This window comes from Sturnira hondurensis, unplaced genomic scaffold (genome assembly GCF_014824575.4).
Source record: "Sturnira hondurensis isolate 20B ecotype Veracruz unplaced genomic scaffold, ASM1482457v3 Scaffold0007865, whole genome shotgun sequence".
NCBI lineage: Eukaryota > Metazoa > Chordata > Mammalia > Chiroptera > Phyllostomidae > Sturnira > Sturnira hondurensis.
In genome coordinates this window covers 10,895,175-10,918,855 of record NW_028080496.1, presented here as the reverse complement: position 1 = coordinate 10,918,855, position 23,681 = coordinate 10,895,175, and the positions used below count along the sequence as shown (strand labels likewise).

The 23,681-nt window shown below is 52.4% G+C and overlaps 2 protein-coding genes across 3 annotated transcripts in view; both read right to left on the bottom strand.

Annotated features, from left to right (window-relative positions):
• LRRK1 (leucine rich repeat kinase 1) overlaps nucleotides 1-12,232 on the bottom strand; it is a 105,007-nt gene extending 92,775 nt beyond the window's left edge. For both annotated transcript variants that reach the window (XM_037053746.1, XM_037053747.1), the window contains exons 1-2: nucleotides 12,093-12,232; nucleotides 6,311-6,526 (exon numbers count right to left, since the gene is read on the bottom strand). In XM_037053746.1, coding sequence (XP_036909641.1) covers nucleotides 6,311-6,488 — 178 coding nt within the window. In that variant the 5' untranslated portion in view covers nucleotides 6,489-6,526; nucleotides 12,093-12,232. The remainder of the gene's footprint in view (nucleotides 1-6,310; nucleotides 6,527-12,092) is intronic.
• Nucleotides 12,233-14,918: 2,686 nt separating this feature from the next.
• The window catches only part of ALDH1A3 (aldehyde dehydrogenase 1 family member A3), a 32,607-nt gene continuing 23,844 nt past the window's right edge, over nucleotides 14,919-23,681 (bottom strand). Inside the window, exons 10-13 of the mRNA XM_037053745.1 lie at nucleotides 22,188-22,352; nucleotides 20,683-20,840; nucleotides 19,774-19,848; nucleotides 14,919-16,798 (exon numbers count right to left, since the gene is read on the bottom strand). Coding sequence (XP_036909640.1) covers nucleotides 16,726-16,798; nucleotides 19,774-19,848; nucleotides 20,683-20,840; nucleotides 22,188-22,352 — 471 coding nt within the window. The 3' untranslated portion in view covers nucleotides 14,919-16,725. The remainder of the gene's footprint in view (nucleotides 16,799-19,773; nucleotides 19,849-20,682; nucleotides 20,841-22,187; nucleotides 22,353-23,681) is intronic.

Sequence of the window (23,681 nt, the reverse complement as noted above, 5' to 3'; positions counted from 1 at the left end):
TCCCCGAGGCTGGAGGTAATCAAGCATGTCCATAATCAGATAATCAGGAGAGGATCTAAGTCTCAGATTAAGGTTCCTATTAAAAGTCCCAATGAGTCCTGACCAGTGTGGCTCAGTTGGCTGGGTGTCATCCCTAAAAGTGAAAAGTCACTGGTTCGATCCCCAGTTGGGGCACATGACTGGGTTGTAGATTCAGTCCCGAGTCCAGGCACATACAAGAGGCAGCCAATTGATGTTTCTGTCTCACATCGAGGTTTCTCTCCCTCTCTTTCTTCTTTTACCCTGTCTCTAAAAACAAATAAATAAAATCTTTAAGACAAGTCATGTAAGCCGAGAGCTTCCATAGTTGGCCACCTCTTTGCCGGCATCGAAACACAGCGGTCTTAACTGCAGCCCCCACGGATGGTTGCGCACAGCCCTTTCTCCCACCCTCAGCCCCTTCTCAGCCTCCCTCCCTGTCACCCGCTCCGTAAGGACTCCTCATTGTCTGGCCAGGCCGGCGGAGGGCACCCGGTTCACAGGCCTGGACATAGCCCAGCAGGCACGAACAGGACGAACAGGATGAACAGGACGCTGGCCTCAGGAACAAGTTAAAGACTTGGGCTGGCAGCTACACCGCCAAGGGGACCCATCGACGCGCACGTGTCCCCTGCAGGATTTCTCACGGCCCTCGGGCCACTTCCCATTCTGCCCATTTCCCACTTCTATTTCTAGAAGGCAAGAAGAGGCCCCGCTTCAGAAAACCACTGGGTGCTGAGAGTCAGAAGTGATTTTGAACACCGATTTGAAAACACGAGAGGCAAAAAAAAAAAAAAGAAGAAGAAGAAGACATTGAAAGTAGCCATGTAAAAACCTGGGATTTGGAGACCTCCTGGAACGTGCCTTCCCCTCCTCTGGTCCATGCTGAGTCTGGTGGAGGAAAGTGCTCTGGGGGATGGGCCTGCCCCAGCTGTGAACCCGCATGGGGCAGGTAGGGGTGTGTCTGTCCGAGCCCCGCCCCTCACCCTCCACGCCCAGAAGAGGCTCCTCACCGAGGCCCTGAAGGATCGAGAAGTTTCCTCACTTCTCTGCTTTCCAGGAGCCTCACCTCAGCTGGCTGGACAGGTTTTTCCACTCCGACCGGCGTCGGAAGAGGCAAGAAGAATGTCTAATGGCTTGTTTGTCAAACTAGATTGCCCTGTGGCCCTGGCCCAGGGCTCTCTGGCCAGGAGCCGGTAGTAATAGGCTTGCGACATTCCTTCCTGGGTCACAACTGTGCAGCACAAACACAGGACAGGCACACGCAGAACACCTGGTACGACAGGGTGGCTGGCAGGCCAGGCACTCATCTGCCCATGGCCTTCGAGAGGATGGACATTCTGAACAAATGCAAGGTGAACCATGCCCGTCAAAACAGGTAGCCGTGTGGGAAAAAACACATTCGTACACACACACAGAGACACACACACCCATTTCCCCCAAAGCCCCAAAGTGGGCTTTAATAGAGTTGAGCTCTTTTTCCAAACTCTACCTGGAAGTAGTGTAAGAACTTCATCATTTCCAAAGCATGTCAGCTTCACCTTGGGCAGAGCTGGAGTCAGGTCTGGTCTAGTCTTCCCTGGGCTGAGACCAGGGACTGGATTGGGGGCTGGGATCACATGACCCCTGTGACCCCAGGTTTGCTTCGGGGGACCAAGCCCAGAGGGTACAGGGGTGACCAACCTTCTGGTGTCTCTGGGCCACCCCGGAAGGAGAGTTGTCTTGGGCCACATATGAAATACGTTGCAACACATAACCGCCCACAATCTCATCGTATTTTAAGTGAATTTCTGATTTTATGCTGTTGGACACCCCTGTCACAGGCCCAGCTCTAGGCTCATTAAATCAAATATTTCCAGTTTGTTCCAGAAAGGAATTAGGGGAAAGAGACCCATTGAACTTGACTTTGGATGCCAGCACCGAGGTGAGCTGGTTGGATCCTGGTCACAGAAGATCAGCACTTAAAGAAGCAACACTTTTAAAACACATTGCAGCCTTGGCTGGTGTAGCTCAGTGGATTGAGAATGGGCCTGTGAAGCAAAGGGTCGCAGGTTCAATTCCTAGCCAGGGCACATGCCTAGGTTGCAGGCCAGGTCGCCAGTAAGGGATGCATGAGAGGCAACCACACATCAATGTTTCTTTCTTTTTTTAAAATATTTTATTTATCTTTAGAGGGGAAGGGAAGGAGAGAGGAAGAGAAATATCAATGTATGGTTACTTCTCATGCATCCCCTGCTGGGAACTAGCCCCTGCCGGGAACTGGCCCACAACCCAGGCATGTGCCCTGACTGGGAATTGAACCATGTGATCCTCTAGTTCGCAGGCCCACACTCAATCCACTGAGCTACACCAGCCAGGGCATCAATGTTTCTCTCTGACTCTTTCTCCTTCTCATCCCCTCTCTCTAAAAATAAATACATAAAATATTAAAAAAATAAAACATATTGCAAGATCATACTGCTGGTGCTGGTGGCATAATGCAAAGCAAAACAAAACATAAAAAACCCAAACGACCGCAGGAACAAACAAATGCTCGCTGCAGAAAACATAAATGCCACAGACGAGCAAAGGGCAAGCAGTGGCCGTAATCCCTGTGGCGAGACCGTGCTGCTCTCTGGCTGTGACCTGTCCCCAGGCTGGGGTCTCCTAAAAATTATACTCAACATGGGATGTTTTATGAAGTCAGGCCTGCAGATCTCTGGGGTCAAGGTTAAGATCACTGGGCCAGGCTAGAGATTTGACGTGAGAAGAGGGCCCAGCTGGCTACGTGAGCAAATAAATACAAATGCATAAATAAGATGCATTTTGTTTCAATGAATTAAAGCCCACCAACTGCTACTGGAATGGGTGGGAGGTCGGGAACTGATTCTTCACGGCTGCCTGAATCAGCGGCCGAGCCTGGGCCTCCCTGTGGGGGGTGGGGGTGCTGCCTGTGAATTGCTGTGGCCCAGGCACAGGTGTGGAGGAGACAGCACGCCACCGTTTCACGTTCCCCACACGTGCCTCTGTGCCAGGCGGGGAGTACACGTGGAATCACGTGGAGCAGAGCTGCAGAGGGTGGCACGCGTGCATCCCAGCGCCCCCGCGGCCCGCTGGCCTGGGGGGTGCAAAACGAAGGCTGGTTGTTTTCATCGTTGTGTCTGTTTGGACCAGGGTTCAGAGAGGGCGAGCCCCTGGTCCCAGGTCACCCAGGACTGTGAAGTGAGGGCGGGCCCAACTAACGCCACCAGTGCCCCATGTGGGCTCTGAACAGACAGCGGGAGAAGCGCCCACCGCGTTAGCTAACAGGCAGCTTGCACAGGCTGTTTTACCCAGAGCCATTGGAAATGGACGCAGCCTTCCCGGTGCCCACGGAGGTTTGGGCGGTGACACTGTCCTCCCCAGGAGGGGCAGGGGACCAGGGGTGGGTCCCCCTCCACCCTCAGGTTTTCATCACTCCCAGCAGGGTTCCACGGTGGCTGCAGGAGGCTGGGAGGCCACCAAGTGAGTGGCCTGTTGCCATCTCCAGGTGGAGTTGCTGGGTTTCATCCCTGGGGGGTGGGGCCCAGGACAGGGGCCCCCTGCTTTCCCCTGTGGGACCTTCCAACGCTTGGGGCACAAGCATCAATTTATACCTTCCTCATAGAAGTCAGTACGAAGGTTCAGTTATCATTGCAGTTCCTTGATAGAGACTGATTTCCGTAAGGCGAAGCCACAGGACAGAATTTTCCAATGCATTTCAGGCCACTTTCCTCTGATCTCATTCAGCTCTGTGGTCTGTGGGTTAGGCCCCTCCCTGGAATCAGGGTTCTAAGACATCACCTCTCCTGCCAGCACCCCACCCCCAAGCACCCAGAAGAGTGTCTAGGGGAGGCACTGCATCGATTCCCATCAGCTGCCTTACCCTGGCGTGTGTCCCGGAGGTGCATTCGGAACACAGGGTGGGAGTCCTGAGATTTAACTGGGCAAGAGACCCTGAGGCAGCAAAGACTTCTGGAGCCTGTTCCTTCCAACCTGGTGAAGGACCCTACTCTTTATAAGAGCAGGGTGAGGTCCAAACACAGATATCCAAGGGACGAGAACAGGGGACCAGGGAGTGTCCGCATTAAGCCCAGGGGCTGGGCTGGTTCCAGGTCTGCCCAGGGCCCATCAGCCCAGCTCCCCGGGACCTATGAGAATCCATGGGGGTCTCTGGCCACCCAGTCGGTGGGCCTCAACCTTGGCACAACTGGAGAGACTGTTAGAAACGCAAACTCTTGGGGCCCTGGACCGACAGACTGAATCTGCATTGCATCAGGACCCCTGCACACACACTGCAGTCTGAGTTGTTTTATGGAGTGCAAACCATGCCGACCGGCTGAGTCTCACCCACAAGGGCACAGCAGAATCGTGACTGGGAGGAGAGCTTTTAGGAAGCACCCATGCCGGTCCGTCCCCCCTCCCCTCCCTGATGTTGATCCCGTGGGTCTAGGTGGTGGCTGGTATTGGCAGTTTCAATGCTCCCCGGTGAGTCTGGGGACCAGGATGGAGACGCAGTCATTGAGACCAGCTCTTGACCAGGAGGGGGACAGGGCAGAGTCTCCTGAGGGGCTTTTGCAGATGACAGAGTCATCACACGGCAAGGCCCAAAGGGCCCCAACATCCCTGCCCTGACCCTCCGTCCACAGGACTTCTAGAGGAGAGGCAGGCGGGACAATGAAGCTGTGGGTGCCCTGGGAAGGTGAGGGCGCCACCCCCAAAATCGGGTGTAGCCTTCGACTGCACATGGAGGTTTGCTCTCATGCTAATCAAGTAAGACCTTTCTAATAAGCAACTGATAAAAAGAAGAAAAATAAGTTTTCCAAAGATGCAAATCCAATACTCTGAGAACATTAAGTGCCAGGCGAGTCAAGAAGCAAATTCTTTTCCCACTTCATAGTTTGACTTACACGCAAAGAAATCTTCCAGAATTGTCACCCTGGGTAGCCCTTGGCTATTCTCAATGGAGAAAAAACATGCAAGCAACTGAGCTAAATGTTTGCCAAGCCAGGTACAATGTTGAATGGCTAATACCATTGAGAGTACAAACACAGGGGCCCTCCCAAACCCAATACACAGACCCTCTCAAATCCAACACAGGGGCCCTCTCAAACCCTGCAGGATGACTTTGACTTTAAGGATGAGAGAGTTCCAAGGTTAAGACAGAGTTTATACTACAGTTCTGTCACTTACAAGTTGTTGACTTTGACCAAGCTTCTAGACCTCAGCTATAAAACGGGACTAGAAGTGCCATTTCCACAGGTTGTTGTGAGGATTACATGAGATTATTTCATAAAGCACTGAACCCAGTGCCTGGTCCGTACTGAGGATTTAACAAATATTTATTGTCTGCAACAGTATCGGTGATGTCCTACTGATGTGAAAAGTGGTGCAACTCAAGGGGAAAATCTGGCAATACGTGGAAAGAGGCTTAAAAATGTTCAAACTCAGCCCTGGCTGGTATAGCTCAGTGGATTGAGTGAGGGCTGCAAACCAAAGGGTCACCAGTTTGATTCCCAGTCAGGGCACATGCCTGGGTTTCGGGCCAGGTCCCCAGTAGGGGGCACACAAGAGACAACCAGACATCGCTGTTTCTCTCCCTCTCTTTCTCCTTCCTTTCCCCTCTCTCTAGAAATAAATAAATAAAACCTTTAAAAAATGTGCACACTGGAAATCCCACTTCTGTAAGTCTCTTTTCTGGAAATAATCTCAAAAAGATGGAAATGCTTGTTCTTTTGGCAACAGGGAGCAACTAGAAGCAACCCAGATGATCCCCAAACGTCTGACAGGAGGGTGAGGATTAGCTTAATCATTTTCCAGAGCGCTGCGCTCTCCAATGGTGTTTCGGTGGATCGACACGAGTCAGGCGACCAACGCAAAACAGCAGGGTATGAATAACTGAAGGGAGAACAGCTTCCGTGAAGGCCAGAGAAGCCGATGAGTGGGACTCCGGGAGACTTTGCTTCCTACTTCCTTTTGTTCCAGTTGTTCTCTCACAAACACGAATTCTTTTCATGACGACGAAACAAAGTCAAATCGCCCCTCCTTTGAAACAGTATCTCTCACCCACACGAAAGGTTGATCTGACTCTTACCATCTTTGAGTCCACATTAAATATGGTCCCACAGCCCCTGGATTTGCAGGATTTAAGTGAGAATGCCAAGATCTATTTCATAATAAAACACATCACCACCTAATTGGAATTTTAGACCCTTCCACTGAACCCCCCTGTCCTTGCGTGGCCTCGGCTCCACGTGGGTCAGGCCCCGGCAGGCTGGCCTGGCCCTGCCCTTACCATTATGCGTGTCCATGGCGTGCTCCGGACACACGGCGGATCCCTCCGGCCCCACACACCAGTACATGCTGGGCGGTCGCTGCGACATGCCAGCCATCGACCCTCGGGGTGGCTGCTCTCCCAAGTCAGTGCTGGCTGTGGTCACGGCCACTGCTGCCCGAGGGGAGGTCTGAGGCATGGGCTCACGGTCATGGCGGAGCGGAAAGCTATCTTGTTCTGGTGGGAAAAAAAGAAAACATACAATCAGGAAGCTTTTCTTCACTGTCAGGTGCCTTCACGCACAGTTGCATATATTTCTACCGGTTTGTTGGTATTTCCTGTCGCTTGAGCAGTTTCCCTCTTCACGGCCCATCTAGACAGCCACACCCGGTCAGGTGGGCACAGTGAGAGGACAGAAACCCCCACCTCGCCTCCCAGCTGGGCTCCAATCATGTCCCCCCTGAGAAGACTCTGGAAGGAACCCCAAACAATGGCAGAGCACCTCCTGGGAACGGGTCCAGTCATGGTTCCATTGTCACACATCACTGTCACTTACACAGTGACACCGAGACAACTAAATGAGGCTCCTGTCTTCGGGGGCCCCCGCTGCAGTGGGGGTGCAGCAGGCACAGTTCCAGGGAGTCACTCAAGGCCCCTGCTCTGGGAAGACCCTTCTGGAAGGTCCAGACGTGGGCGCAGTTCCCAACTGGCCATCAGGCACAGTTCCAAGGAGAGGGGTCCTGGATGGCGTCGGTGCTGGTTATGAAGCCAAATCAGTCTGAGCCCCAGGGGGGAGCAAAGGGGGCCCCTAGATTGGGCCTGCCCCGGCCCCCCGGGGTACATTTGGCAATGTCTGGCGGCATTTTCAGTTGTCACAGCGGGGGGTGGGGTGCTACTGGCCTCTCATGGGTAGAAGTCAGGGACACGCGTCACAAGGCAGCCACCCACTGTGGAGAATGATGCCGCCCCAACAGTCTGAATTATCAAGAGAAACTGAGTTAGAGGAAGACTCATCTCCAAAGACTGACGAGGCCGCCCTCTCCAAGGAGGCTAGGGGGCCCCCCAACACGACAGCCCGCTCTGTGGTGGTGATTTCATGACCAGAAGCCCCCTGAGGGTAAGACCCAGGCCCAGCTCAGGCCTGGCTCGGGGTAGACTGCATGATACGAAGGGTATTCCCCCGTGAAATGCATGCATGTGTTTCTACTCCTGTTTGTAAATCTTCTACACTGCACGTGAAGTACAGGGTAATTAGCAACCATTCTCGGAAATGGAGCGCTCTCCGTTAAAACAGTGAGTTAAAAAGAAAAAAGGAAGGTCATGTACATGATGTCCAAGACAACGTGGGAAGAAGAAAGCATGGTGTGAGGGTCACAGTCTTGACCTGTCTCAGTCACGTGCGGCAGGGAAAGCACCAGGTGAAACTGGCATGTGCCTCAGTTTTCTCATCTATTAAAAATAGACATGCGCCCGCCCGTCCGGGCAACCCCCTGGGCTGCTGTGGGGTTTGAAGATTTCTACAACTGGGCCAGGGTGGTTCTTACTGATAGTTGCGGCCAGGGGTGGGGCGGGGAGGCCAGCAGGGCGCCTGCCTGCCCTGGGATGAAAGAGTCCAGAATATCAGTGCTGGGATGTAACAGGGTGCAGCCAAGGCGGGGCCCAAATAGGGATTTGTGATGGGGTCCAGAACTCAGGGTGTCCAGGAAATACTAGAAAAAATATATATATAAGATGTCCCCACCCCCACCAGTCTGACCTGGGGGGAGGGACCTAAGGAGCCGGGCTATTGAGAGCTGTTTTGCATAGCAACAGGTTTGCAGCTAACCTCTAGAATGGTCATTTAACATATCTACAATCTTTAACTGGTTTCATGGATATGTTAAATAGCTGTGGCTATGCTTTGAGCCAAGGAATGAAAGTGACTTCCCCCGACCCAAGACTTAACTGGGAGGCAACGCTCCCTGGTCACAGCACCTGTGTGAGAGCTTGGAGATGACTGGCTCCACACCTTGGGGCTACGCCTGCCCAGGAAAGCTGGAAGGATGCAGGAGTCCAGGCAGGTGTAGCCAATTGTGGGAGGAGTCATAAATGGGGCTTCGGAGGAGGACTGGTGTGGGGATTTAAACCTAGACGTGGTAGCCATTGATGGGAGAGCCACGCGCTTTTGGGCAGAATGGGGACCCCTGCAGCTTGGGTGGAGAGAATCACCATGCGGCTTTAGCAGAGAACCGCTACTTGGCTTTGGCGGAGTGGTGGGCCCCCCCCTTCCCACAGCCTTGGTGGAGAGACCCATGACACTTTGCCAGCGAGGGACCCTTGCAGCTTTGGTAGAAGAGGACCACACGGCTTTGGGGTGCTCCCTTTGGCTGCGTGGCCTGGGCAGCAGGAGAGACTTTGCCTGGAAGAAGGGTGAAAGAACTCTTGCCAGTAGGCCATGAAAATCCAGTGCCATGTGGCTTTCAATTAATTAGAGATCCTGCCTGGACGGTGACCCACCAGACGGCGACCCATCGGACGGTGCCAGCAGCCTGAAACACGGACACCTACTTCTTCTCCTGAGATATGGTACCCGAATTAGGGCAGGGGGAGAAGGAAGGAAGCACTGTGGGTGTCTGTGGGTATCCTCAAGGACTTTGATATTTTAATGAAGGACATTAGGTCACTCTTCTAAGCCTGTATAGCATTAAATAAACATTTGCTTTCCTTTTCACACACCTCTGGCATTGAGAGATGACTTTCCTAAGGTGGTGGACCATTGAATCTAGTGGGGGGTCCTTTCAGTAATAGTATATGTGCCCCCCTTGGCCCTGTGTGTGTGTTCGGTAACAGTTTCTGGTGTTCCTGGCTGGGCCAATAATTGGCCTCTGTTCTGTTAGAGGAAGGCAGGCGTGGTGTCTGTCACTCCAGGGAGCAGGTTGTGGAAGTGGCCCTGAACTTGAGACAGGGACAGGGAGAAGCAGCAAAACGGAAGAACCTCTGCTTTAAAATACAAGCCCCAGGAACATTCAGACACCAAGGAGAACAGTTGCCATCCGCTGGTAAACACTTCTCCAAATCAGTTCCCCGGTGGACCTCACACACCCCAGAAATCCAAACACCAGTAGACATTGCTCCCCAAAACAGAAGTCTTACCCTATCATGTGTTTACTTAAAAAAAAAAAACCCCAACCCTTTAAAATGGTGTAGGCCAACCCTCACCCAGTGCATTCTGTTCCCCTTTCCATTTTCAGTTTCCTTTTGAAAATCACTTTAGCAGTGGAGGCCTCTGCCTCTGGAGCCGTTTGCAATTACAATCTGTATTTTGGCTTAGGCACGAAGGTAGGAATTTTAAGATGAAGCAACTGGAGTTTTTTTTTTTTTTTTTGCTCAGGGCCATTAGACAGATCTTTGCTTCTTCCCGCTTCTTTTGGGTTCAGTGCAGCAGCAAATCATGGGTGTAAGTGACATGTTTCTTTCCCTGATGGCACAAGCATCCTCAAGATAGAGCTTCCAGAGCTTTTCTGCCAGGATTATTATTTCAACACATTTTTACACCTCACCAGTTTTCTTTTGCCAAGTCTAATCGTCCTAATGAATCAACCCAAATGCTTAATGAAAAGGGGAGACAAAAACGAGCTTGGCACTCATTCTACGAATGTTTTTATGGGCCCTTTCATGATGAGTGAGCTTCGTGAGCTCATGGAATGTACAGCAGCCCGGGAGAGACCAGGTAAGGGAGACACAGGCGATTCTGGACCTGCTCACCTGGTTTTTTCAGGAGGCTAGACCAGGACTGCCGGTACCAACGAGTTGAAAGACATGTGCAAATGAAGAGAATGTTAGGAACGCTCCCATCACCCGGCTTGTTTTTGAATCAGAAGCCTGGTGGAGGGGGTGGGCCCTTGGTCCTAGATATTCCTTGCAACCACTGGCCTGGCTTGATCAATCTGGGCTTGCCTACAAAATGTGTGGGATGGAGTCCCAGACCTCAAGATGCCGTGGACCTGCAGACCCACGAAATGGGTACTTTTCAATCCCAGATGAACACCCAAGGCTTTGAGAGCAGATACCCTTCAGGGTAATGAAACCACAACGAAGTTAAGGCTGCCCCTCCGCCATCGGTCACTATCCCCGTAGGACCTTGGCCCCTCCTGGACAGTGCTGAGGGGCCAGATACAGCAGTGCACACGGCAGGTGTATGGGAACAGTCTCTGACCCCTGGAGCTCCAGTGGACACCGCCCGGGGATTAAAGAAGTCCGACAGATGACGTGGGGACACAGTGGAGACCCCAAGAAGAACACAGAGGGGGGAGACGAGCGAGGCAGAGGCTGGGTTTAGATGGGGAGCTGGCTAGGCAGTGTCAGCAGGCAGCGGAGACCACGCGCCGGAGAGCCAGACCCGCCAGAATGGACGGGGCAATGGCCAGAGGTCTGAGGTGGCGAAGGCCAGATGGGCTGGGCCTGCAAAGATCTCCTGGATTTCACTCTGCTCACAAGGAAAGCGATGGAAGGGCTCCAGGCAGACGAATGGCACTATCTGCTTCACTTATTTAAAAACAATAAAAAAATCATTCTGGCTGCCACACAAAAGGGGTGGTGCCTGGGGAGCACTCAGATGCTGTGAGAAAAAAGCCCACGGACTTGGGCGCATTTTAGAGGCCAACTGGAACGGGACTTGCTAACAGACCAAATTCAAGGGATGAGGGAAGGGGATGGGGGCTAAGTCCCTGCAACTGAGCGAAAGCAGCGATGCTGGGGCCCCTCCCCCAGAGGTGGAAACCCCGGGGTGTGGGGGTGTGTGTGTGAAAAGGTCTGGAAGACCCCAAGATCGCCTTTAGGATTTGTTTCTTTCTTTTTTTCCTTTTTAAAAAATTGCATTTTTCAATTGCGTCCAACATTTTGTATTAGCTTCCGAGGTATGTTTTTAATTTAATTTCTTTATTCTTTCAGGGGCTAAGCAAAGACAAGTCAGATCGTAGAAGGCATTGGATGCTAATGCTGCCCAAGTTGTGCCTATGCAGAACCTCCAGGGATCTGGGAGACAGTGGGAGGGGCTCCTGCTTCTCTGCCCCTCTGTCCCCTCCCCCCACAGGACGTGTTTGTGAGACAAAAGCTTCGCAGCCTCCACTGCGAAGGGGCCAGTTGAGCCGGCCACAGAAGTCCTCAAATTCTCAGTGACCGTCTCTCTCTGATCCCCAGAGGTCCCCATATTCTCCATCACTCTCTCACTTTTCCTGGCTCCCGACAGCCCTCACCCCTGAGCCCCTGTCAGGAGAGGTCGCTCAGACATGGTGGTTTTTACGGACCAAGACTGAACGCTTGGGCACGGAGCACGCCTTGGACTCTGAGCAGGGTGACAGTGTACTCGGTTCTCGGGCCTCCCGCATCCCCAGGCCACCCCCGGGGGTAAGAGGGAGACTCCTGGCAGCCCCTTCCCGGCTCACACGCACTTGCACCCACACGCGCACACGCGCGCTCCCACGGCCCGGCTCCAAGCTGAAGGAAGAGGTTTCCCCCAAAGGCTGAGAAGCCATCGAGGCACCCCGGTTGTTTTCCTACTTTGGGCTCTTGCCTCTGCTCCCCCTGACCCGGCACCATCCCGCGCGGGGTTTGGGGTTCCGATCCGGGGCCCCGCACAGCCCCACTCCACGGGCTGCCTGGGGCCTGAGCGGGCGGTGGGGCACCGGTCGCCCCGCGCCCTCGGCGGCCCCCTGGGCGCCGGCCTGACCTGCGCGGCCCAAGGCTCCACGCGGACCGGCCGCTGGCGGCAGTTAAGACTCCAGGCGGGGCGCAGGGCACGGGCACCGGCCGGGACAGCGCTTACCTGAGGTGGCGGCGACGGCGACTGGGCTTGGCGCGCGGGCTGGGGGACATCAGCTGGCCAGGGCTTGGCGGCGCCACTGCCCTCCGCCCCCTGCGCTCCGGGCGCGCGCGGGGCCGGGCCGAGCCCAGACGCACTTCCTCAATCCTGCGGCCGCCCGCGGGCGGGGAGGGCGGGAGGCGGGTGCGCGGGCGGCGCGAAGAGCGCGCGGGGCGAGGATCGGCCGCCGCTGCTTCTCCCGGAACCCGCAGGAGGTGTCCCTGGGCTGGCCCGCCTCGGTTTCCCTAACTGGCAACCAGAGGCGATCAGATTCTCCGCTCCTGTCCGGGAGCTGATACCGCCCACAGGCTCTTCTGGCGCGGGTCCCCTCCAGGTTTGGGTGCCTGCGGAGCCGGCGCGGCCATAGGATGGGCCGGTTCTTGGCCGGATCCGGTTTTCACTGCGCTCCGCAGCCAAACCTGCGGATTCACCTCTGACTTGTGTACATTCGCCGTATGCTCTGGCAGTAAATAGTAAAACAAAACAAAACAAAACAAAACCAAAAACAGGGAACATTCCTTTGTGCACAACTCTATAGGGCAATACAGAAATCTGTATTTTTGAAGCGGTCATGTTTGCAAACTGCGCCCTTCCCGTCCCATGAATTTACTCATTTAGCAATGGGTGTATACCGGTGTGTTACCGGTTAGTGAATTATTTTAAACTGGCGTTCTTTGCGGGGAGGGCAGGTAAAACATGGAAGGATGTTGGCGATCGATTATGTTTCAACCGGATTCAAGTACGTTCACCACACTGCGGGGGCCATTATCGAAAGGCAGAGCGTAAAGATGCTCGTTCACGCTGCAGACGGGCCTCAGACTTGGCCCGCGCGGCGAGGGAGAGAGAACAGCCTGCTGGACCGCGCCGGAGGCTCCTTGCGTGCAATGCTGTGCCTGGGACATTCCTGGGATTTAGGGCCCAGAGACAAATCGTCACCACCCTCTCTAGCATTTCAGCCAGAGGGCCGCCACGCAGCGTGGCAGACAAGCCCCACTTTTGAACTGCTCCTGGGGCCCCTGGCGGCCTAGGGGACCTCGGGGCAGCTTCGCTTTGCTCCTTAAGAAGCTGCCGCCTCTAGATCTCCTGCCACGGGGCGCCCTTCCAGGAGACTGGATGCAGTTTTGCAGTTCTGTCCTCACCAATGCGATCCTAATTCCATTCTGGAAAAAAGCGCCCCCCCCACACACACACACAAAAGAAACAGCAGTACGATGGCTGTGGAAGAGTCCCTAATAATTTGCAGGGCGTGGTGGCCACAGTGCTGAGCGAGCCCCGCCACTGCGGTGCTGCGTCTTCGGGGTGTGCGGCCGCGCCATCTAGCGACGCGTTGAGGAAGCGCACGCCCAGGGCTGGGGTAGACAGGAGCAGGCGCGGAAACTGTGGATTCCAGCAACTCAACTTCCCTTTGAAATGAGATTGGGAGAATAGGTTAGGGATGTTTGCAATGCCGAAAACAGCCGGGACACTTGACACGCAGGTGGCCTGTTTCGAGTCGGTTCTATCGCAGCACTTAACTCTGTTAAAATAAGTTAGTCACTGATTTGCCTGGGGAAGGTTGCTACAGGTCAGTTTCTTTGTCTTGACCCCTGGTTTTCTAACTTTCTCTCCACATCCTACCTTGACTCTCAGTATCTCATGTTGGAATGACCCCTCCTAAGGTGGGGTCAGCTGGAAGCTACTCCCCCTCGGCCCCACCCCTGATCCCACATTTCTGCCCTCTGAAATCACTGTGACTGCCTTGCCCCATTTGCTGTCTTCTAGTCCTGTTTTTTTTTTCTTTTTTTCCAGCTGGGTACTCAGTTCCTTCAGACTTTCCTTGTTAGACACTGTTTTCAATGTCCCTCATCATCCCCTTTCAAACTCAGGCCAGCCACTTGCTGCTAGGAGCAAGGACATTAATTAAAATGGCTTTGTCCAGCATCACGAGAAGCTAGGGAATTCCAGAGCATGGGCTTTCAGAGAGGGTGCCCACCTCCTGTGCCCCCACCCCCCCAGGCACACAAGTGCCCGCAGGCACACACACGCATGTACACCCCACAGCGGATCTATGTCCCCAGAATCGCTCCCTTTAGAGGGTCAGGCCTTGGCGAAGGAGAGGTCATCTCCCTAGAATTTCCTGTTCCCATTTAGACTGAGAAATTGGAGGTTTCTCAATACATGAATGCGTCCACAAGCGCATCCATTACAAGGGGTCTGACCCAAGTGTCCCTTAAGTTTTCTCTTAAAGGGTTGGGCTCCGCCACTGCATGGCCAAAGTGGTCTAGATTTCCGACATGAAATGCACAGGCTGGTCATGAGGGAACCGAACCAAGGGCAGGGAATGTTCCTGGACCGACCCCAAGGTCACCTTGCGACCTGGTGACTGAGGCTGCTTTGTCTGAGGCCTTAGAAACTTAAGGTAAATTAAACCCAAATACCCATGTCCTCATGGAGAAAGGGGACAAAAATGGAGCCTTGTGCACACCCCACACACCCATGCAATATCCCCCGCCATTGTCCACACTCTCATCCTTACCAATTCATGGTAAAAAGGGACTCTTACATTTTGCCTCTGGGGCTGAGGTCGCTGCCTGGTTAACCCCCAAAACTCGGAAGGGGATTTCACACTCTGGTCCAAGTCTCGGCCTGAGCCTTGAACCAGTGAACCTTGAATCAATTGAACCAGTGTTATTTTGTTCTTAAGTTGTTGATTCTGCTTATCAGAAGCCATTTTGCACAGAAGGTCTGAAAAAAGGAGAAAGGTCAGCCATAGAATGAAAATCGATCGGGTCCTTAAATTAAAAAAAAAAAGACATTTCTCAAATATCCAGCTTTATTTTAAGATTTTTGCATTGTTAACACAATCTGCAGTTAGGATCAGAATCCCCAGGCCAAAAGATTTTTAAACCATACCACAGGAGTAAACCTTCAAAGAAGTGAAATCTAATCCCATATAGACTTCCATTTCTAAATACAGTATATTATAGAAGGTTAAATATACCACCTCTGTTTACTTACATCTATAAAAAGATACATTAACTATACCCATTATAAATAACATACCATTTCATATTAAAGGTGTTATTGTACAATGAAAGAATAAGAACCCTCTAATGTGTCACTACCAAGGTTAGTGTCAATAATTGCTCCAGATAAAATCCTGAAAATTCAGTGTATGAGTCAACTCCTGATTTAACAAGTTACTGACAGTGTAAAGTGATAAGTTCTAACTGGTGCGGAGGGGACAGTGAAGGGTGTGTTGTGTATTTCCGGCAAGAATAATAATCCCGTTTCATATAGGACTTCCTTTATACCTACACTAGTTTGGACACAGACCTTCATTTTATTATCATCCCTCCCTCAATTTAATTCTCAAACGTCACCGAGTTCTCAAACAGAAGCACCATTAGAAAAGCACTAGGTTCATAACAGCCAGAAACGTTTGCTTTTGATTCTTAAGAGAACCCAGCTGAAGTCTGGTTTTGGTTCCTGAAAGCCACACGAGACCCCCTTCCGTTTTCCAAGTTAAAACTGTAATTGCCCAAAGAGGAAATGAGAAACTCACAACCCCTTAGGGCAGAAATCAGGCCGTTTTAGTAGGAAGTCCAGTTCCCCCGAGGAGTCTGGGTGTTCTCTGCTGATTAATCATGAACGAATATCAAGATAGGACTTGAAGAAACCAGCCTTGGAAACCTCTATGTTTTACTTATCTAAAATAAATGGGCAACCCCGCCGGGGAAATGGAGAATGACCCAGGTTTAACATCCATGAACCCAAGTGGTAGGAATGCGTAATCTGCAGAAGCAAATTGCACCTCTGGTTTGTGATACGTGGGACTTAATTATCCTCGGATTTGCTCTGTTGTTGTAAGCGTCAGAGCGTTGGGTGCTTAGTGGTGACGGTGAGGGACCCTAGCCATGCTTTCTGCCTAAGAATGTGCCTTGGTGAAGGTGGACCTGGACATCGTTTTAGATAAGCTCTTTGGGCGGGTGGTCCGGTCAAGTTCCAAAGGCGGTATTGGTTTTAAGCTGAGTCCCAAGGTCAACGCCAAGATGTAGTCCTGGTACACCCACGCCCGTTCACACCCAAGACTTTCAGTAACCTTCCCCAGAGTGCCCCACATTGGATCCTTGCAAGTCTAAGGTTTGTTTGTTTGTCTTTTAACTTAGTGCTGTTCCTTTCTGGAACTAAATGGAAGGAGGGGCTTGTGCTGAGGGCAGGTAACCCTGAGGGACCCACAGGCACAGGGCCCTGTTTTTAGGGCGTACAGGGAGGTTTCTCTTAATTCTTCCTGAAAGAGTGAGTAAAGCATTTTTAAGTGACTGCTGGATACTTCCAATACCACTTCCTGTTGGCAGCGCCCCCAGCCCCGCCACTGTCTCAGGAGATGGTGGTTGAAAGGGGAAGAGGGAAACACCCAATAGCGCCACCCCCAGGCAGAACTGCAACTTCATTCCCAACAGGTATGTGCGAGAGGAAGAGAAAACACCGTTCCGTGCAGCGGAAAGGTCTCGGGAAGAAAGTGGGCCAGGAAGGGCAGAAATAGCATTTTTCCTTCGGCAGGTTGGATGGGCCACATTCAGCTGTCAGATGTCGGAGGAAAGAGCCCGCCCTTCCCTCAGGGGTTCTTGTGGTCCAGTTTGATGGTGACGGTTTTTACTTCGGTGTATTCGGCCAGCGCGTATTCACCTCTGTAACCAGAGAAAAGAGGGTCATACAAACTGGGCACGTCGCTCAGCCCTTCCCTGGGAACCGAGTTCTAATTCTGGATGCGTCAGGAGCCGCTGGGCCATTTGGAATTCACGCCAAACGCCGAAACGTGCAATAGAGTAATAGCCAGGACTGTTCCCCCGCGTGTAGGGTTAAGGAACTGGATGTGTAACTTAAGTTTAAACATGAATTTTTGTGTGTGTGATGCTGTTGAAATATCCAGAAACACTAGGGTTTGCCTTTAGAAAATGAAGGGGATTAAAAAGAAAAAGAGGAAAGAAAAAGAGGTGGCCCTGACCGGGTTTCTCAGTGGGTTGGAGCGTCGTCCCAAGCACTGAAAAGTTGTGGGTCCGATTCCCCATCAGGGCACACACTTGGGTTGCAGGTTCAATCCCTGGTCAGGGCATGTAGGGGAGGTAACTGATCGATATTTCCCTTTCACATTGACGTTTCTCTCTTTCTCTCTCTTCCCCTTCCTCTCTCTCTAAAATATCAGTAAACATATTCTCCGGGTGAAGATTTTTTTTAAAAAAGAGCCCTGGCTGGTGTGGCTCAGTGGGTTGAGCTCTGGCCTACGAAGCAAAGGGTCACTGGTTCGATTCCCAGTCAGTGTACATGCCTGGGTTGCATGCCTGGTCCCCAGTTTGGGACATGTGAGAGGCAACCACACATGGATGTTTCTCTCCCTCTCTTTCTCCCTCCCTTCCCCTTTCTCTAAAAATAGATAAATAAAACAATAAAAAATTAAAAAGAAGAGGTGAATTACTTGGGATTTATGACTTGTAGCTGCAGACATCAAAGACATGGATGAGGCCAAGGCTCAATGCCACAGCCTGAGCGGTGGCCAGAGGACCCATGAGGGCCAGGGACACAGAGCGCCTGGACTGGCCTCGGAGCACACAGCTGGGGACCAGCTGTAAGAAGAATGAGGCCAGGACAGAGGCCAGGGGAGGAGGTGTCAGCACTGGGCACAAGAACAGCCATGGCCGTTGAGCGAGCATTTGTGACAAACGTCACTGCATTTGGTGTGGCAGAGCCCTGGTGACTCTTTCCAGCGCCATGGTCCCCGTGGGTGGGGAAAGATTCATGCACAGGAGAGAACGTCAACAGGACTAATAAGAGCAAAACCACCCAGAAAAAAACACAAAAGTCCACCTTAGGTGACCACCCACAAAACGAATGGCATATCCAACGCTCATCCTTAAGAGCAGGAAGTAGCTCACTCCCATTTCATTTGGAAACAGAAAAGATCACACCTACCTGCATCTGTTATGTGCATAGAAAGTGCATAATAACCTTTAAAAAAACCCTTTATCTTCACCTGGGGACCTTTTTTTCCATTGCTTTTTAGAGAGAGAGAAATGTCAATGTGAGAGAGAAATACCAATTGGCTGCCTTCTTGAACACACCCTGACTGGGAATCGAACCTGCCACCTGGGCATGCACCCTGACCAGGAATCAAACTCACGACCTATTGGTCTATGGGATGATGCTCCAACCAGCTGAGCTGCACCAGCCAGGGCCTGTGTGGATTTTTTTTTTTTTTTTGGTGGCTATATTACTTTTATTGCAAAGTAGAGCAAAAAACTGAGAAAAGCCACCTGAAGGAAGAGAGACTGCAGACTTCTTCTCCAGACCTGCGCAGGAACAGGTCCTGGAGGGCCTGTGGGTGGGCGGCATATCGCCAGCCCAGCCTGGGCGGCCAGGGATGGGGAAAACCGTGGAATCCACCGACTGGTGTTCCAGCAGCAGAAAGGGGAACTTATTGCGACATGAAGACATTAATTACAGACAACTGAAAATAGAAATTGGTTTTCAAGTCTTTTTCCAGGCTCCTGGTGAGTTATGCTCAAGTACTTTATCAAAAGCCTTGGGAAAATACATGCCAAAGGTCAAAAAAAAAAACAAAAACAAAACAAAACACAAAGAACAAAAAAAAAAACCCAGATGTTCAAAAAAGTCCCAACTGTGGCTCATTGGCAGAAATATGGACTGTGTTCAGTGGATAAACGCCTGGCCCTGCTCTGTACCAGGCAGAGGGGTTCTAGGAATTTGGAAGCATTGTCAGGGGAGTGGAATGGGACCCAGAAGTGACATGGGTGAGGACAGGGAGCAGTAGTCGGTGTGAGACAGTACACACTGCGGCAGTTAAGTGGATCCCGCACACCCTCCCGGCTGCTTCCACATCCAAATACATCTGCTGTGGGAACTGCAGGTCTGGCTGCGAGAAGGCTGTGCTGGTCCCCTAGCTGTCCCAACCTGCCTGGCTGAAGGCAGCCGGTCAGGGAAGACCCATAACCACATGTGCCCCATGGGCAAGAGAGCAAAGGGCCCTGGCTTGTGTGGCTCAGTGGATTGAGTGTTGGCCTGTGAATCAAAGGGTCCCGGGTTCAGTTCCTAGTCAGGGCACATGCCTGGGTTGCCAGCCAGTCCCCAGTAGGGGGCGCATGAGAGGCAACTACACATTGATGTTTCTCTCCTTCTCCCTCCTTTCCCTTCTCTAAAAAAATAATGCCAGCCTCCTGACGAGGCACTGAGAAGGAGCCAAGATACTCATGGTCTGTCTCTGGGGCCTCTGGTGAAGACAGGCAGAGCCCAAGCCCAGCCTGGGAGAGAGCCTGTCTTCCTCGCCGAGGGCCCGGGATTTGAGTGAGTGATGACATCCTGCACCTGGCAAAAAGTGTACTTTTCCAGTTTTGCCCACTTTTCCAGTATCTACTAAATGTGCCTACGTGTCATAGGTATCTTGGAGACACAGAAGCCGAGGCTGCAGCTGGGTCCTGGGGCCTGACGGGGCAGAGCATGAGGGGGAGGGTGCAGGGGGAATCCAGACCAGCCCCACGGGGAGAGAGGACCACCAGCCGTGGTGACACAGCTGCCCCAGAGGGACACACAGAGACGGGCTGGAGCATCGCATTCACCCTGCCAGCAGGCGTGGAGGGACAGAAGGACTTACAGTTCTCTGCCATTTCCCGACATCTTAAAGCCACCGAATGGAGCCTGTGCATAGAGGGCATTGTAGCAGTTGATCCTAGAGAGAGAATGAGAAGATGCTTGCGGTTACCTGGATGGAGCCCACCTGGGTCTTGGGCGTTCCGGCTACGAGGGGCCCTCTATGGAGCGTTGCTGAAAGAACAACTTTTTGTCACAGTTTTAATCATGGAAACGGTGTGCTTTTGACTTCCGCCTTCTTATTCTTCCCACCAGACGATGAGATTTGAATATCCTTAAGTACAAAGCTTTCACTTCACAGGAAGGGATGACAAGGAGACAGGGGAGGAAAGAAAAGGCATGGTGTGGAGAACTCCGAATTAGCTTCGACATGGACAGAAGAATCTCAAAGTTCTCCTGCTGCTCGCCTGCTGGAGTTGGGCCTTATTACTCAGCCTCTTGGAGCCCAGTTCACCCTTGTCACCCAATATTCCCTTCAAAATGAAAATACTGAAATGTCTAGAACTACTGGTGAAGCAGGGATCTCCCATGCATACTTTGCACAGAAGCACGAGTTGCTTTTACAGTCAGAATAAAAAAATAAACCCAGAGCGGGTGAAGTCAGAGGGGCACTGCAGCTGAGTGGCTGGCCCTGTAGCTGGGTGGCTGGCCTTGAGCCCCACTCTACCGCGTGCTAGCTGTGTGATGCTGTGTGACCCCAGGCAGGACGTTCCACCTCTCTGTGCCTACATTTCCTCACATGTGAAATGGAGACGGTAATGGTACCTATCTCTGACAGTGGTTGTGAGGATCCAGCCGAGCAAAGACAGTGCTTGGCCCCTAACAGGTGACTAGAAGCTCTGTGTTAACCCGTGAGTCCTGAAGCTGGCAAGCCCGCCACTCAGCAGAGCCAAAACGCACACCCGCTACTCACCAGACAGTGCCAGACTCCAGGGCGGAGGCCAGCTTCAGGGCCTTGTCAAGGTTTTTGGTGAACACGGCTGCTGTGAGCCCGTATTCCAGGCTGTTTGCTCTTTGGATCACTTCTTCGATAGTTTTGAACTTCAGAATTGGCTGCACCGGCCCGAAAATCTAGGATGGATTGCAAGAATGGCAGTGAGAGACCACTGAATCCCAGTAAAACACAGAGGCGTTTCCTTGTCGCATGCCTTGCCTTACAGCCTACGTGCTCTCGTGCACAAAAAAAAAAAAAAAAAAAAAAAACCCCAAAAAACAAAAAACAAAAAAAAAACTGGGCAAGAAAGTCATGTCCAAGGGCATTTTTAGCCACCTGTTGGTTGCAGTCTGAAGGGAAGGGTTCGAATGAAACAGGGATAAGAAATTACAACCCAGAGTATATATTGGGTTTCAGATCTTGGATTAACACTGGGGTGTCCGGCTTTGGAGGGGCCCCTGCATGCTCAGAGGCGCAAAAGGCAAAACCTTGGACACTTTTCTCGGGGAGTTGTCTCGAAGCGGGTGCACAGGCACAGACGGAGGACCGTGTGCCCTGACCTGTCTTGGAGTTGCATCTCCCACCAGCGAAGACGCCCCAACGTGATTCCACCACACTCCCAGGGGAGGGAGCCGACAACACAGCAAAGACAAGGAAAAGCGAGAGCTAAAGGCTGACCACGTAAAGCTAATTTTGAAGGGAGGTTGGGGTCGATTCACTATGCGGCACGACCAGAGCACTGCGGGCCGGTGCCAACCTGCCGAATACCTTCCCACGTTCCCAAGGAGCTCTTGTCATGGGGCAGGGGTTCGAGAGCTGGGTGTTACGCCACCATGGTGGCGTTAGTAGCCCATAAAAATCTCAAGGAGAGAATCTGTAAAATGCCCTTGGCAGTGATTCACTCTTTCATCCCGGGGTCTGACCACCTAGGACGGGGGTGGGAACTGGTTTCTGTCAAGCTTCCGAGCAGGACTGAAAGACAAAGCTAGAGGTCCACCCCTGCCAGGACAGCCTCAGCTTCCACCACGTGCCAGGACGCACGCGATGGAAAAAGCTCGAGAGGGAATTTTATTTGTGACCTGCTCTTTGAGTGAACACTTGTCATGTCACTTCAGTCCGGGAGACTGAAGGCAGTGTTGGGCCCTGAACCCACGATCACAGGTGAAACACGCGAGCGCAATAGCCTTCCACTCCAAGATGTGTTAGAAAACAGAGATTGGTGTTCCCTAGAGATGACGAGTGATGAGTGGGCAAGGGGAGTTAGGGCATACTCTGCACCCTCTATACAGGGCTAGGGAGTTCCAGAGACGGGGGGCGGGGGGCCAAGATGGCTTCCCTAAGGACCCCAGCGGAAAGGGAAAAAGATGCACCAGACAGAACAAACGCTCCCCTCACAAAGCCACCGCGAATCACTGAGCCCCAGAGCAGTCCCAGCACCCCCACCTCCCCCGCTCAGCGCCAGGCTTTGCCTGCAGCCCTGGTACCTCCTCTCTGGCAATCCGCATGGTGTCAGTGACTTCCGAGAAGACGGTGGGCTTGATGTACAGCCCCCTGTCTTCCATGGCCGAGCCCCCACATTCCAGCTTGGCTCCCTCTTTCTTCCCGCTCTCGATCAGGTCCAGGATTTTGTTGAACTGGGTTTGGTCAATCTGTAAGACACAACAGGAGGAAGCGGCTAGCTTCCTTCTGGGGGTGGCTGCCACCTTACACATCCAGTGGCCTTCAGTGGGGTCAGCTGTCTTGCCCCTAAAAGTTCTGGCCAACTCATAAATTCACGGAGCAAATGTGCCTTGGATGCAACTGATGTTCCTGTTGTACAATTCTTGGCTCTTTGGGGCAGGAAAGACAGACGGACTCGGCTCACCCTCGCCAGGTGTGGGGTCTGTCCATACGCCTGACCCCTCCTTGCTACTAAGCAAATCCGTGCGTAAAACCAGACCCGAGTGGTGTTATTATTTGCTTTCCAACTCTATGCATCCTGCTAGGGTTGCCAGGTTTAGCAAATATAACTACAGGACACCCAGTTAAATCTGAATTTCTGAAAACCAAGGCGTGATTTTCCTGGTAGAAGCATCTCCCAAACCATCTTTGGCTGATAGTTGTGCTAAAAATGTATTCACTATTTATTTGACCTTCCAATCGAACTGGGCGCCACGTGTTGGTGTTGTATCTGGCAATGCTGCGCCCTGCTCACGGGGCACGACGGGTCAGGGGTACAGTTATGGGAACTCTCCGTCCGTGGTGCAGAGGAGAAGGAGAATGAAAGCTGCCCACCTGACCCATTATCCCTGGAGACAGAGTGGATGAGGCTCAAGGTGGGCTGGAGGGGCTGGCCGCCCCTTGGTGGGTGGGGAGCCAGCTCACCAGAAAGCCCCCACCATCGGACACCCACTGTAGGGGTCTTCCCAGCGGGGTCGGGGCCTGTACCACAGCCTAACACCAAGCTTGTGGGGGTGGTGACAACGAGCTGTCAAATGGTACCCCTTTGGGAGACTGTAGAGTGCTGCAGAGTGCCCTGCCCACCCGCACTGGTCCTTTCTCCCAGATCCGTGGCGGGGGGGGGGGCGGGGGGGCTGTTCTTGACCATGCTGCTAGCCCCTCCTCTTCGACTGGGAGAGAGAGAGATTTGCTACTTTTGCTATAGCTGAGCTTTTTAGATAGAAAACCTGGTTTCATTGAAACAAATTTCAGTAAAAAAAAAAAAAAAAGAAACCCAAAGGTGCATTTGGTTGACCCTCACGGAGGACTAGGTCGGCTTAGTCAGAAGAGATGGGCATAAATCATACACGCCATTGACCAGTCCACTCATGCAGTGTCGTCACGCGTTAGAACGCCAAGGTGGATCCCCATCTCACCCCTTCCACCAGGGTAAATTCCAAACAGATCCAAGACTCCACCAGGGATGATGAAAGCACGAACATTTCCAAGCTCTCTCACACGTGAGCCTGTGTCTGTCGACTCAGAGAGCTGACGGCATA